Source organism: Meriones unguiculatus, chromosome 10, assembly GCF_030254825.1.
Source record: "Meriones unguiculatus strain TT.TT164.6M chromosome 10, Bangor_MerUng_6.1, whole genome shotgun sequence".
Taxonomy (NCBI): Eukaryota; Metazoa; Chordata; class Mammalia; order Rodentia; family Muridae; genus Meriones; species Meriones unguiculatus.
The window spans coordinates 41,714,175-41,729,817 of record NC_083358.1 but is presented as its reverse complement, the minus strand read 5'-3'; the positions used below and the strand labels follow the sequence as shown (position 1 = coordinate 41,729,817).

The following is a 15,643-nucleotide window of genomic DNA, read 5'->3' as shown; positions in this document are numbered from 1 at the left end:
ATGTGTGAGCCCTGGAACCCTAAAGCTTGAGAACCTAGAGCTTAACATTGAAGCCAGAAGAAAACTCTCCTTGCAGTAGCAGGGAAAGCAAGAATTTGCGCTTCCTCTGCCTTTGCTCCACATCCATGGACAGTGCTCTACTAGTTATCCAGGTGTCCTTGTGTCTAGTGAAGTTGACAGTGAAAAGTAATCATCACTGAGGTTGTGTTCGTATTGGAGACTGTACTTTCCTGCTTCTTTATATAAGATATTTATATTCTACCACAAATCTTTTATGGCTATATTAGGAAGCATTGTGTTTTGTTTAGATTATACAAAGCATGTATTAATAGACTAATAATTTCTTAACACTTTTTATAGTTTTAAATTATATGGCAAACCAGTGATTATAGGTCATATGTTCCTTTGTTTCCATAAAATCTGTTTTGTCTGAATGAGACTGTTTTCAAGATGCTCTCCTAATTGTTTATAGTGTGTTGGTGGAGGTGTGATGTCTTGCTTTTCAAATAGCTTTTTCTTTTACATCTATTTCAAATGAATGGCATTATGTAAGTTCCGCTGGGGCAAAATTATTCCAAAAAGAACTACTTTAGATTCTGAATTTAAAAGTCAAAGGAAACAAATGTTAAGAATTGTCTTTATAGCCTTCTTAGACCCAGTCATGTGTTAACCTGCGGGATCTTAATGGTCCAGGCTTACATTGGAAGGTTGGGTTGGCAGAGCTTCAACCCGGAATACCTCAAACATGAGGACAATAGGAGTTGGCTACCTTTCCTCTCCCAGCCTGGAACCATAAAGCCAGCTCTCCTACTATCAACCCTAGTGAGAATTTATTACCCTGAGAATTATCAGGCTTCACTCCTTGTTTGATCTTATAAGTCCTCCTCCCTTTATCTTCCCCCTTCCCTCTCCCCAACAACCCTGGAGCCCCTGAACATGCAGACAAAGCCAGTGGTGCACTGCTACACAAACTTTGCCCCAGACACCCTGCCCACCTCCCTGAGTTCATAAATACTCCCTTTTGCCCAATAAACTGAATCAGTTCCCTGAAGCCGTTCTCAGGTGTGTTCATTGCCTGTGCACTCAGCACTCGGCACTCACCACTGTGCTGCACTCAACCTCACCTGGCTTGAGCTTCCTTCCCTCCAGTCCAGCTCCGCGCTACCCGGAGGGAAGCAGCAGGGGGAGGCATGAATCAGCAAAGCGGGTTTAGAATTTTAGTACTTTTTTAGTACTTCATATAACATGCTGGTTTTCCTGTTCTGGTTTAGGTTCATGTTTTTTATTTAGTGAGGGGAGAAATTATTTTTTCTTGTACTATTGGAGAAAATGACAGTATATTTAATTTTACAGCATAATATTTTCATTCTTTCTCTTAACCTTTACTATTTGCTGTTTGTTTTCAGATAAATGCAGTATCACTCTTTCTCCTTTACCTGGTGGAAATGATTTCCTCAGGTCTCCAGATAATCTATAACACGGATGAGGTATGATTTCCCCAAATTTCCTGTTACTGAACCACATGGAGAGGATACCTGACCTTTCCTTTCTTAAAAATGCATGCTTTAAATTCATGTAGTTAGATATTAGATTTTGGATTAAATCTAAAGTTATCTTTTTATTACAATTTTGTGTTAATTTTTTATGTATGAAATAATGGGTTTCATTATATTGTATACATTCATACATTTATATAAATACTGTTTTACTTCTCTCATATTGTATTAACTCTTATTCCTCCTCCCTCTTTCTTCCTATTAGTCTCTTATTCCTCTTTCTTTCTTTAGACTTACTCCCTGTTCATAGTCCATTTGTTACTTTTATGTGTCATGTGTACTTATGCATGCACATTTGTACACACACACACACACACACACACACACACACACACACAGCAAGTTGGGAGGAAAGGGTTTATTTGCTTACCCTTCCCTGGACGGTTCGTCATTGAAGGAAATCAGGACAGGAACTCAAGTAGCTCAGGAACATGGAGGCCTGAGCTGATACATTTAGGCCATGGACAGCTGCTGCTTACTGGCTTGCTATCCATGACTTGCTCATCCTGCTTTTTTATAGAACCCAGGACCACCTGCCCATGGTTGATTCCATACACCATGGGCTGAGCCCTCCTCCATCAGTAACTAATAAAGAAAAAGCCTTACAACTTACAGAGGCATTTCCTCAACTAAGAGTCCGCCTTGCAGATAACTCTAGTTTATTTGTCAAGGTGACATAAGACCAGCCGGGGCAACATGAAAGAAATCATGTGATGTTCAACTTTCTGATTCTGGTGCATTTGGTTTGATATACTGATTGCCAGTTCCATCCATTTTTCTATAAATGACACATGCAGTTTAAAAGCAAGCATAATATAAAGCAGGTAACAGAACTTGAGTGGATGGCCTATCTCAGATCATCTGAATAGAAGAATGTAACTTTCAGAAAGGTTTAATAACAATGAAAATGAAATAGTTTTTACAGAATTTCTCAGTATTTTCACACCATTGCTTTTTAGAACTCATCCATTTAAAAGTCAAATGAGTAAACCTTTCATCTCATCTTATTATTTTTATTTGTAGGACCTTAGTGCTTCCTTTTTTTTTTTCTTACCCAAAACAAAAATGCTGTTCTTATTCTCATTCGGAAAAGTGTAAAAGATTTATATTTCAGAGCTGTGATCCTTTGCTTTGTTTGTTTTGTTTTAATTAGTTAATTAATTAATTATAATTTATTCACTTTGTATCCTGGCTGTAGCCCCCTCCCTCATTTCCTTCCAGTCCCACCCACCCTCCATCTTCCCCCCCTTTGCCTTTCCTTTGGGCACTGATAGGGAGAACCTCCTCCCCTTTTATCTGACCCTAGCCTATCAGGTCTCATCAGGGCTGGCTGCTTTGTCTTTCTCTGTGGCCTGGCAAGGATACACCCCCCCAGGGGAAGCTGATCAAAGAGCCTGCCACTGAGTTCCTGTCAGAGACAGCCCCTGTTCCCCTTACTAAGGACCCACTTGGAAACTGAGCAGCCTATGGGCTTCCTCTGAGCCAGGCTCTAGGTCTTCTTCACAATGGTTGGAGTAATGGTCTCTGTAGGTCCCCCTGGGCCCAGGTTTTATGGTTTTGTTGTTCTCCTTGTGGTTTGGCTTTGACCAGTGCCATCTGTGTTGACCATAGGGCTGGAATTATCAGTTGGAGACTCATGGGTGCCTAGTAGGTATACAACTGAAGACAGTGGATCTCCTCCTCCCACGTCTTTCAGTATCCAGTGGTTCCACAGGAAGGGACAAGGGCCCATAACGCTTGTCCCCAACCATGACTGAATGTTGAGATGTTCAGTCTTGTGCAGTTTTAATACAAGAAACTGAAGCTGCTGTAGTTTATTATTAAATCAGCTGTGCTGTGTATAGGGGATGGTATAACTCTACCTTGCTCCCTATCTTTTCAGCTCTTAAATTATTTCCATTCTCTCTTCCATGAGGTTTTTCCTGAGCCTTAAATGGGAATATGGCTTGTTTGTCAATAAGACCTTATTTGTCACGTCTTACATCATTCACTGCAAAGAGAGGCTTGATGTTATTTCGATTTATCTAAAGATTATTCCAAATTTGTCTTGTAGGGCATATGACCTGCTGACAAATGGGCTTTTGATGAGGTTTACAGTACTAGGTGTGGTTTTTCTTCTATGGGGGCAGGTCTGAAACATAATTTTTTAAAATTGGTTACCCCCATAACATTCATGGTACTATTTTGCATGTGGATCATGTCTACCAGGTTGATGCTAAAGTTCTTAGCATAGCTCCCTGCTGGGTTAGACCCTTAATATCTTTTCTACCCTGGCAGCTTGCATGGTACATTCCAATACTTTAATAGCTAGCCACCAGGATTAGGTTGTCGGCTCATTTCCACCTTGATTTCTCTGTATCTTGCAACTAAGATATTTGATGTATTCAGCATTAGGGTCTTAACATGTAGTTCTGGTGGACAAGCAAGAAAGGCAAGAGCCTGTATTGTATTGGGAACCTCTAGGGCCTCCCTGACCAGCAGTGCCTATAGACGGTCCTGGGGGTTTTGTTTAGTGTCTCATTGCTTCTAGGGGCAGGTTATCTAGTAGTGCAAGGCATCGCCCTATGAAGTATTTTCATATTTTTAAAAATGGTTTAGAAAATAGTAGGTTTCCATACGTTTTTTTTCATATTTCTTTTATTTTGGTTTACTGTCTTCCTCCCATAATTTTTATTTTCCCTATCCTCCTAATCCCATTCCCTGCTCAACTCTTTCTACTCCCAATAGTAGCCCCCTCTACTTTCATGTTATGTATATTCTACTGACCTCACAGACCTCTTCCCAGTTACCTGCCCTCCACAGGCAGTCCATGTCACGCAGGACTAAGAAGCTAAGTCTCACATATGAGAGAGAGCATAGTAGCATTTGTCTTCCTTGGCATTCAGTTTATTTTTTCAACTCTCTTCCTTTTTTTTTTTTTTTGAAATTGCACAACTTCATTTTTCTTTAACGGCATACAGACTTTCATTGTGTATGTGTACCCCATTTTCCTTATCCTTTAATCAGATGATTGTAATCTAGGCTGATTCCATGTCCTAGCTATTATGAATAGGGCAGTGCTGAAAATAGACATGCAAGTGTCATAGTAGAAAATGGATTTGCTTTCCTGTGTAGCCTGGAATGATATAGCAGGATCAGATAGTAGTGTTATATGTTTTTTTTTAATTTAAGAAATTTTATGTATTATTCCCAAAGTGGACTCTCTAGCTTACTTCCTCACAACAGTTTAAAAGAGGCTCTTTCCTCATTGTGACACAAATATTTGTTCTCAGTTGTATTCTTTTTTAATTAATTGATTGATTGATTGACTTTACATCCTAATCATAGCCCCTTCCCTCTTATCCTCTTGGTCTCACTCTCCTTTCCTCTTTCCCCCTCCTCCATCCTCTATTCCTTAGAAAATTGGAGACCCCCTACTAATTCCCTTTCCCTCCAGCTCATCAAGTCTCATCAGGACTGAGCAAGTCCTCTTCCCCTGTGGCCTGGCAAGGGAGCTCCACCAGGGTTAAGTGATTAAAAACAGGCAACAGAGTCCGTGTCCGAGACAGCCCCTACTCCCCTTACTAGGGAACCTACATGAAGCCAGGGCTGCCCATCACCTACATCTGTGTAGGGGCCCTACGTCTAGTCCACGCATAGTCCTTGGTTGGTGCTTCAGTCTCCACAAGGCCCCTTGGGCTCTGGTTAGTTGGTTCTGGTTAGTTGGTCTTCTTGTGGAGTTCCTGTCACCTCCAAGTATTTTTATCCTTCCCCCACTTTTCCACAAGACTCCCTATGCTTTGCCCAATGTTTGGCTATGAGTCTCAACTTCTCTTTTTGCTTCTCTGCTGGGTGGAGCCTCTCAGGGGATCACTATGCTAGGTTGCTGTCTGCAAGCATAGCAGAGTATCCTTAATAGGGGGAGGGGTTGGCTGTCTCCCATGGGATGGGTCTCAGGTTGGGCCAGACATTGGTTGGACATTCTCTTAATCTCTGCTCGGTCTTTATCCCTGCATATTTTGTAGGCAGAATAAGTTTTGGGTCAAAGTTTTTGTGGGTGGGTAGATGTTCCCTTCCTTAGGAGTCTTGCTAGTTAGAGGGTGTCCTCTTTAGTCTCCATGACCCCTGCTACTGGGAGTCTCAGCTAGAGTTACCCGCATATCCTCTCAGAAGCCTACCCTGTCTTAGCTCTCCAGCTTGTCATAGAGTTACCTCAACCCACTGTTTCTCCTTTCTCTGCGGGCCCTCTGTCCTCCTGCTCCCACTCTCTTCAGGTCTAATCTTCACCCTCATTTCTCTCTGTGCTTTCTCTCAGTTGTATTCTTGATGATACCCATTTAGACTATGCAGAGCTAGAATGCTATGGTAGCTTTAATCTGCATCTCCCTGATGGTTAAGCATAATGAACAGCTTTTAAATGTTTTCTAGCTATTTGTATTTTTTCTTTTAAGAAAGAACTTTGTTTAATTCCATAGTCTACTTTTTAATTGGGTTATTTTCTTGATATTTCAGTTTTAATCTATAATTTAAATGCTAATTCTCTGTCAGAAGTAGAACAGACAAAGATTTTCTCCTTTTTGTTTTGTTTTGGTTTTGGTTTTTCTAGGCAGGATTTTTTTGTGTAGCCTTGGCTGTCCTGGAACTCACTCTGTTGACCAGGCTGTCCTCAACCTCAGAGACCTGAGTGTTGGGATTAAAGGTGTGTGTCACCACTGCTCTGTTTTCTGCCATTTTGTAGGCTGCCTTTTTACTCAGTCAATGGTTTTCTTTGCTATAAGACTTTGTAGTTTCATGAGATCCAATCTATTAATTGTCGTTCTTATTGGTACTAGACTCTTATACAAAACATCCTTACCCACATGCATATAATTGATGTGTTTTCCTGTACTTTTTCCTCCAGCAGTTTCATATTATCAGGTCTTATGTTGAGATCTTTGATCCATTGGAAGTTGAGTTTTGTGCAGGATGGGTGTTGAGGATCTAATTTCATTCTTTTATATGTATATTTATAGTTTCCTCAGTGTCATCTGTGTAAAAGGTTGACATTTCTACAGTATGTATTTTTTACAAAATCCAGATAGATCTCTGTAATTATGTAGACTTTTAATCTAAGTCTCTATTCTGTTCCAGTAATCTCTGTGTCTGTTTTATGACAGCACCATTTTGTCCTCATTACTGAGATTCTGTGATTGTAACTTAAATCAGGTATGGTAAGACCCCCAATACCCCCCACACTCCCACAAAGTTTTTGTTCAAGATTGCTTTGGCTCTCTAGAATCTTGTATTTCCATATGATTTTCCTATTTCTCTGACGAAGTCATAGGACTGGATTGGGATTATACTGAATACACAGGTTGCTTTTGGTGTGATGGTAATTTTTACAATGTTAATTCTTCTAATTCATGATGAAAGGTGTTCTTTCTATTTCCCAGTGTCATCTTCAATTTCTTTCATCACTATTTTAAGAGTTTTCACTTTGCAGATTGTCTATATCGTTGGTTGCCCGCCCCCCACCCCAAGGCTTGGTGGTTTGTTTGTTCACTTACATTTAGACTATTGTGAGTGGAATTATTTATGATTCCTTTTTCACTATGTTTGTTATTGATCAAACTACCCATTTTTTAGTGTTCATTTTTCTAACCTAATACTTTGTTAAAAGTGCTTATCATCAACTCTGAGAATTTTTTAGTAGCACCTTTAATGTTTTTTAAATAGGAACATATTATGCAAATAAGGAAATGCTGACTTCTTGTTTTCTTTTCTTTTTTTTCCCCTTGTCTTATTCTCAAGCTAAGTCTTTAAGCACTGTATTCTGTAGAATCGAGAGTGAACAGACTTCCTTATAGTCTTCCTTATCTTAGTGGAAATGCCTGTGTTTAAGTCCATTATTTTGATGTTATCTACAGGTTTGTGGTATATACCCTTTATTATGGTAAAGTGTGCTCTCTCTACCATAGCCTTTCATGACTTTTTTTTTTTATCATGAAAGAGTGTTAAATGTTATAGATGACCTTTTCTGTGTGTGTTGAGAGAATTATGTAATTTCTGTCTTCGAATCCATGTATATGGTGATTATACTTATCTATTTGCTTATATTGAGCCAAGCCTGTGCTTGTAGAATGAAATCAACTCGGTTATGATGAATGATTATTTTGATATGATTTTGAATTTGGTTTCTAAGTATCTTCTTGAGAAATTTTTTGCTAATATTCAGTGAACTATTTCTATAATTTTCTTTTTTACTGTACTTTTTAAGATTGGCTTTGTAAAATGATTTTGGAATGATTCCTACCTTATCTTATCTTATTTTGTGGAATTATGTAAATAGTGTTTGTATTAGTTCTTTTTTGACAGTCTGGTAGAATGCTACAGTGAATCTATCCAGTGCTGGGTTTACTTCACTTTTATGTTGGCTATAAATTTTTAAAATCATTTCATGTTTGTCTAATTTTGATTGTTGTAGATATCTAAACATTCATCCATTTATTTTTGTTTTTCAGTTTGTGAAATATGTTCTTAAGCTATGTTATTTTCTAAGTTTCAATGGTATCTCTACCAATATCTCCATTTTATGTTTAGTTTTATTGATTTGGGTCTTCTCTTTCTATTGGTTAATTTGACTAAGAGTTTATTAATCTTATCTCTTCAAGTAACCAACCCTTCATTTCATTGATTTTTTTGTATTGTTTATTGAATTTTTATTTTTGAAGGTTAATTATAGTTTATTCACTTTGTATCCCAGCTGTAGCCCCTCTCTCATTTCCTCCCAAAACCACCCTCCCTCATCTCCTCCCATGCCCCTCTCCAAGTCTACTGATAGGAGAGATCCTCCTCCCCTTCCATCTGATCCTAGCTCATCAGTTCTCATCATGACTAGCTGTATTGTCCTCCTATGTGGCCTGTCAAGGCTGCTCCCCAATTAGTGTTTTGTTTGTTTGTTTGTATTTTTGTTTACTTGGGTTTTTTGTATTTTTGTTTCCTTGTTTCTGTTTCATTAATTTCTGCCCTGATCTTAACCATTTCTTCTGTGAACTGCTTTTAGAGTCAGCTTGTTTCTCCTTTTTCCAAAACCTTAAAGTAGATCAGTACATTATTTGATTCAGTAGTTTCTGACTTTTGATGTGACGTTTAGTGCTATATAACTTCCTCTTATGACTGCCTTCATTGTGTCCTATGGATTTGGCCTGTTGTGTTTTCATTTTTATTCATCTGTAGCACTGTTTTCCATTTCCTTCTTGACTTTCTTAGTGAGTCATTTGTAATATTCAGCAGTGTATAGTTCAAGCTCCAAGAGTGTTACTTTGTATACTTCCTGAACTTTCTCTTGTTGATACCTTCCTTTATTTCTTTATGTTCAAATAGAATACAGGATGTAATTTCAGCTCTCTTATATTTGTTAAGGCTTGATTTGTGTGTTAATGTTACCTCTTTTCAAGAAAGTTTCATGTTCTGTTGACTAAAAATGTGTGTCTTCTCTAGCACTTAGGGGAATATTCTCTGTAGATGCCTCTTAGGTCTGTTTGATTTATATTGTCATTTAATTCCAGTATTATTCTTTATATATATAATTTTTTTTGTCTGGATGACCTTTGTCTTGGTCAGTGTGGGGGTATTGAAGTTGTCTGACATAGCTGTGTTGGAGATTATCTGTGGCTTTATGTCTCTTAGTGTTTGCTTTCTAAAATTAAGTTCACATGTACTTGGTTGGTATATGCTTAGAATTGCAGTATGCTCTTGAGGAATTGTTGCTTCAGTTTTAAAATGGTTACAAGTCTGTTTTGTCAGACATCAGAATAGCTACTTGAGGGTCAGTGAGATGGTTTAATGGGGTTAAAACAGGACCCACAATGCCTGATGACCTGTATTTGATACCTAGGACCCACGTGGTGAAAAGAGAGAACTGACTTCCACAGGTTGTCTTATATCCTCCATGTATGCACTGTGGCCAGCACATAACACACTGAATAAATACATCTTTTAAATAAAAGAAAAGCTAACCCAGGTCTTTTATATTTTCATTTGTTTGTAATACTTTTTTATACTCTTCTACCGTATGTTTGTGAAGTAGTTTTCTGAGAGGCAGAAAAAAAATAGTATCCTGTTTTTTAATCCATTCTTCTGTGTCTTTATTGCAGAATTGAGACGGTTAATATTCAGGGTTGTTATTAGAAAATATATTCTTTTTTGTTATTTTGTTCATTTTATCATGTTTTCCTGGACTTTTTGATTAGTTGTTATGGTATTGTTCCCCTGTAGCTTTGTGTGTGTGTGTGTGTGTGTGTGTGTGTGTGTGTGTGTTTCTTTAGTCTCCAGTATCCTTTGTAGTATTGGTTTATACTTAAGAGTTGCTTTAGTTTGTTTTTGCCATGAACAGTTTGGGGAGGTATGATAATCTAGGTCAGCTAATAGATCACATCTGAGATGCCAGAGGTCATGATAAGGCTCTGTGCTTTTATTTCTAGGATGATGAGTTGCCAAGGGAGTTTGAGATAGGGACATGTCTTAAAGCGAGTACATCATTCTGTAAAGACCCAATTTTAAGAGGGTGGCTTCATCGTAAGAGATATCAGTTCTTTTATCACCGAGTGGAAGGACTATAGCTCACATTTGTGTTTTAGCAGAAGATACTTTAAGATATAATAATAGATATTCAGTACATATGTGACTGTATGGATGTATTTATGAATGGATGAGCAGTGGATGAGAGCTAGATATAACAGTTGAACCACAGTTGTAAGCCTGCATTACTGGGCAGTGTTGTTAACTGACATGTGGAGACTGTAAAGAATTAAATGTAGCAGATGGGAAGCTTTGCAAATCTTAAATTCGGGATGTCTGTTCAACTCTGAAGGACAGGAGCCTCATAAGTGGTTTTCTAGCAGAAGTTTAGGAGAAACGGCTTGACTGGTTATGGGAATCCTGGTGTTAATTACATGGATATTTAAGTCATGGAACTACACGTTACCTGAAACATGAGTGTAACTGGAAAAGAGTTGAATCTTCATCTCATCAGTAAGACAAATCATGTGTATTTAGCAAAGGATATTAAAAATTAGTGAAGGAGAACAAATTATAAGCAAATGGAAGTAATTTAAAAGGAGGGAATAGTCACTTCTGCAGTAATATCAAGGGATCAAAGATGTGGAGTGAAATTTACCATTGTCCTTTGTGAGTAATGATATACTTCATCTCCATGTCAGAATACTTTTAAAAGTCAATGGGGGGCTCTATTCAATTGTTTGAAGACAATCCGCATAAATCATGATTATATATCACCGAAATTGTCCTTGAGATTGGTGGGAAGGATTTCAGAGAGACTAATGTCTTTTAGGGGAGGAAGAAGGAGGAGAGACAAAACAGAGAAATGAAGAGCTCTTCAGCAGCATTTCTGAGAAGGACCACAACAATGTAGTAGAAGTGGGCTGGGAGGCAGCTCAGTGGTAGCTTGACCGGCTTCCTCAAGGCCCCAAGACTGAGCCTCAACGCACCGTGCTGACTCACATGAAACAGGAGAGTAGCCAGTGGAGAATATAGCGATGGGAGAATTTTATTTAAAGTGGGAGATAAAGGAATGTGAAAGATTCAGTACAGATGTAAAAATTTGATCATTTGGAACTGAAAAAAATTAATTATTTGGAACTGAATAAGCAAAGTTCTTGAGTAGCCAGGGTAGGGTGAGACACAGTGCATAGATAGAGGGATCACTTTAAGTTTATAAATTTAATAGTTCAGTCTGTAACATTGTAAATGCAATGAATGAGCCTTGTCTGATCTCACTTTCTTCATGAAATAGGAAACAAGGGTGTCAGTTGGGCATGAAACCCTGTAAATCACAGGAGGTTGTAGAAGGATGAAATAGTCATATAGTCTTGTCATTATCTTGAGAAAGAATTCCGAGAACCGTTTTCCATAAATAATTTTCATCATGTGACTATATATGATTCCGTATTTGGCTTTAATTACTAATTTGGAATTTATGCCACAAACCGAAACACAAACCATTTATCCCAAATAAATGGTTTGTTATCTAGGAAGAGTCACTCATTTATTATATTCTTCTGAAATTTACTTAAAAGGAACTATTACGTCTTTGAGTCATGTCCATCAGGCATTATTTGAAATTTTATTTCCCTGTGTCCTAAAAGTAAATGAGTGGTGCTGTGTGGGAAGTCTCAAAGCAGACTGTAGTTTCAAGTGCCTGTCTGAGAGAACTCAGAGGGCCCAACATATTCTGTCGTGGCTGTGGTTTACAGTGAGGGAACAGAAGGGAGACCAGGACGAGGTCCGGGTGTGTGGAACAAGAACTGCAGAGTTGGCATACAAGCTTGCAGGAGTCTGTGGCCATAGGGACATGCTTACCTCCTCCAGCATCTACCTTGAAAAGTCATACAAAAGGGGTCTTCTTAAAGACCCGCTGCTGAACTGTTATTTGAGGCTGATCACACACTATCCTCTGCTTAGTTATGTTCTAATTTCAAAGTCCCAGAAGGAAGTAGGTTGTTTATCTTAACATTTATGTAAAAATATTGTGTGCATAAGCAGTTTGGGGACATTAAACACAACTGTGGCTTAATTAATTACACCTTCATCCTCTTTGTGAAAGAATATTATATATTAGTCATCTTAATTACAGGGTTTTTATAGCTTATGTACATAGATGAAGAAATATTTTAGTATCATTCTTTGAGCTTTTGAAAAGAGCTAATGAGCAAATAGAAGAGTCCCTAACAAGAGTCAGTGTTATCACATTTTGTCTGTTCTAACCCCAAAGGGAAAATTATATGATAACTTCTTATGTATGAGAAGCTCTAGGAATTTAGGAGTAAACCAGTGTTCTTTACTCATCATTATCCAATCAGAAATGATGTCATTTTACTGTGAAACTATGTCGTTTTCCTGAGATTTTTTTTTTTTCAGAAATTTAATACATCTGTGTTATCTTGGCATTTTAGGATCGTCAAAAGCTTTATTCAATTGCAGAGATATTATCTTACTTAATTTTATACACCTGAAAATATGTAACTGTAAGTTCGTGGCTGGAGAAATGGCTCCATGGCTAAGAGCACTTGTTGCTCTTGCAGAAGACCCAGATTCTCTTCCTAGCACCCACATGACAGCTCACCAATGGTCTGTAGGCCAGTTGCAGGGGATCTGGTGCCCTCTTCTGGCATGTATGTCTTCATGCACATGGTGACATACATGCAGGCAAAATTCTTAATCACATACAATAAAAGGAAACCTTTAAAAAAGTCTATAAGTTCATTGACTCTCTCTTTTTTTTTCTGTCTTGTACCAAGTATTAAGTCACAAGTCATAGGTTATATGCAAAACACAATCTTCCAAATGTAAGTAAAGTTCTATTTTCCTACTCTCAATTCCTATTTACTATGCTGACCCTTTATGTATTTTTTGTCTATGGGGGAGGGTCATATTTTACAAGGAAAGTTCTTTTTCACTCTCAAGCCTCAATTATTTAGCATAAACTTCTCTGTAATATTCCTTATCATTTTACAGTCATAGCTTTTCTAATGGCTTCCCCTTCTTGATTATTGAAACTAATAATTTGTGGCATCTATGATTTTTCTTTATGCTTGGTCCTGCTTTTTGGGTATTTTTTAATATATATTTTGGTATCATTAAGTCAAAGTCTCACTATATGGCTCTGGGTGACCTGTATCTGCATATTAAGTAAAGAAGAACAAAACGGGCAGTTTAACTGATGTATTCAATCACCCTCTGGCGTGAGGTCCTCTTTTCACACAGCACTGGTGCTGATGTCTGCCTTTGTGGTGCTCTTTTCTTTTTGTCCTACATTCTGTGTTGTTTGTTATAAATAGCCCCTGATGGTTTTGCTCTGTTAATTGATGCTTACTTAATGACTGATTGTGTGCTTAAATGATTTTCCTTTTATTGGGGGGTGGGGGGCAGGTCCAGGCATACTTCCCCTCTGCTATCCTTAGCAGCCTGATGAGACCTAGAGCTTTAGTTAGTCTTGGGCCAAATTCGGGAATAGGCAATTTATGAAGCAGAGCTGCAGATTGTAATGAGCATGAGAACTAGGGAGAAGCAGACACCAGAAGACAGTGAAGCATACCTAAAAGGGGCCAGGGCTCCTCCCTGAGAGCTGTAGATTAGTGCTTTTACAGCAGCCAGATGGGAAATCTTGGTGGAGTTGGGAGTTACTCTTGTATCATTGGTGACTCTTGAGGGGTGCCTTAGAGGACTAAAATTCATAAGGTCTGTAATCACAGGGATATTGGAAGGTAGGGTGTCTTTAATATTCCCAGATCTGTTAGAATTATTAGGTAAGGTCTGGGAAAAGAAATGAGGTTCTACTTTCAGACTTTAAGCCTAGGTCATTGTCATTGCTACTTGAACATAAAATATCTCCACCAGAAAGGCATAGTTACTCGGGAACATGGGGACAGCATCTGAGTACCGTGACACACCTATAGAGATCAAAGGACAATATGTGGTTCTCTCCTTCTACCATGTGGGGCTCAGGAATAAAACTCAGGTTTTCAGGTTTGGCAGCAAGCACCTTTATTTGCTGAGCCATCTTGCTGGACCCCAAAATGTTAACTGTGCTGGAATTCTTGCTTGATGATGGGCTATTTCCTCTTGTCACCATAATTTCTCCGTCATCCTATCCGGCTGTCTCCTAGCCTTTGCAGAAGTCCTCTGTGTGTATTTCAGTTATAACTTAGAAACTCTCATAGTTGGAACATGACTGCTAATTTTCACTAACTGTATTAATGGCTGGCTGAGACTGAACCGTGTGTCAGAACTCTGCAAACCAATGTCTATGGTGTAAGAATACTAAAGAACTCAGTGACTATGTATGTGCCAGCCCTTTGCTGTAGCTTCCCAGCTTCCTGTGATGCTTCAAATATATATTATTGCTGCTATTAATGATCATCTGATGAATAGTTATCTCTATTTTTGGAGGGGTACTTAAAGTTTTAAAATTAAGCTTTTTTATCTTGAGATTTCTGTGATTTTGCTGATTTCATGGTCAGGTAATGAATTTATGATTAATCCAAATCAGTATCTTTGAATTTTTTGTTTTAAAAAACTGATTTCAGACTTTAAAATATTACTTTTGTAATTTTTGTTAGATATATGGTAGTTTTATCATATTTTAAAAAGCCTATTTGTAATTTGTATTTCAACCTAGTTCTTAAATTAGGCTTAATCATGAAATACTAAGTTAGCTCATTTTTTTTTTAATAAAACTTCAGTGTCTTAAATAAACAAGTACTTACTTTTGCCATGTAATAAAATTATTGAGGATAGCTGGCACCTTGGTTTGTTTTTTATCCCAAGCCACTTAAAAAAATGATAAGCTAAAAGGTTAATTAAAGACAGAAGATGAATTTTAGCTTCTTTCCGTCAGATGTTTCTTTTTTCAGAACTATCGAAAGTTTCCAACGTACTGCCGCAGGACCGTTGTAAGCAGCTGTTAGGTGAACAGAGAGGCTGTGTCTCTCCTCTGTCTCTGTATAAAGAGACCTTGAACTGCATAGGTGACTGACAATATACTGGCAACAACATCAAAAGGACCCATAAAATTACGTTGATAATATATGGATAAATATGGAGTCTATTGTGATATTTTGGTATGTAATTCAGTTAAAGGATTAAGGAAGCATTTCATATTTCTTTTTCTGGGGCTCTTTAAAAATCTCTTCTGTATTTTGTACTAGAAACCAATTTACAATTCTAGCTACCCGGCAAGTTCTAGAAGCGCACATGGAGTGTGTGTACTAGTCAGAGTTACTTGCTGGCCTGATGTGTCATTTACACTGTACACATGTTCCTGATGTGATATATGGAATCTGGAATTTGCTTTCACTCTGTTTGCTCCATTTCTCTTCTGCTATCGTCCTTGTGCATGTGTGGCCTTGTTGGAGGAGCTGTTATTGGGGTGGGATTCGAAAAGCCCATGCAGGCCCGGTCTGGTCCTGTCTCTGCTTACAACTTGTGAACCAGATGTGAGCTCTCATCCATTGCTCCAGTGCTCTGCCTGCCTGCCACATGTCTCCACCATGATAAGCATGGACTGACCCTCAGAAACTTGACGCAAGACCCCAATCACATGCTTAGTT

The 15,643-nt window shown here is 38.2% G+C and overlaps 1 protein-coding gene across 5 annotated transcripts in view; it reads left to right on the top strand.

The window, feature by feature from the left end:
• Window positions 1-15,643, top strand: part of Phkb (phosphorylase kinase regulatory subunit beta) — a 216,134-nt gene that overhangs the window by 56,662 nt on the left and 143,829 nt on the right. For all 5 annotated transcript variants that reach the window (XM_060392297.1, XM_060392294.1, XM_060392295.1 and 2 more), the window contains one exon: window positions 1,407-1,487. In XM_060392297.1, the coding sequence (XP_060248280.1) occupies window positions 1,407-1,487 (81 nt within the window). The remainder of the gene's footprint in view (window positions 1-1,406; window positions 1,488-15,643) is intronic.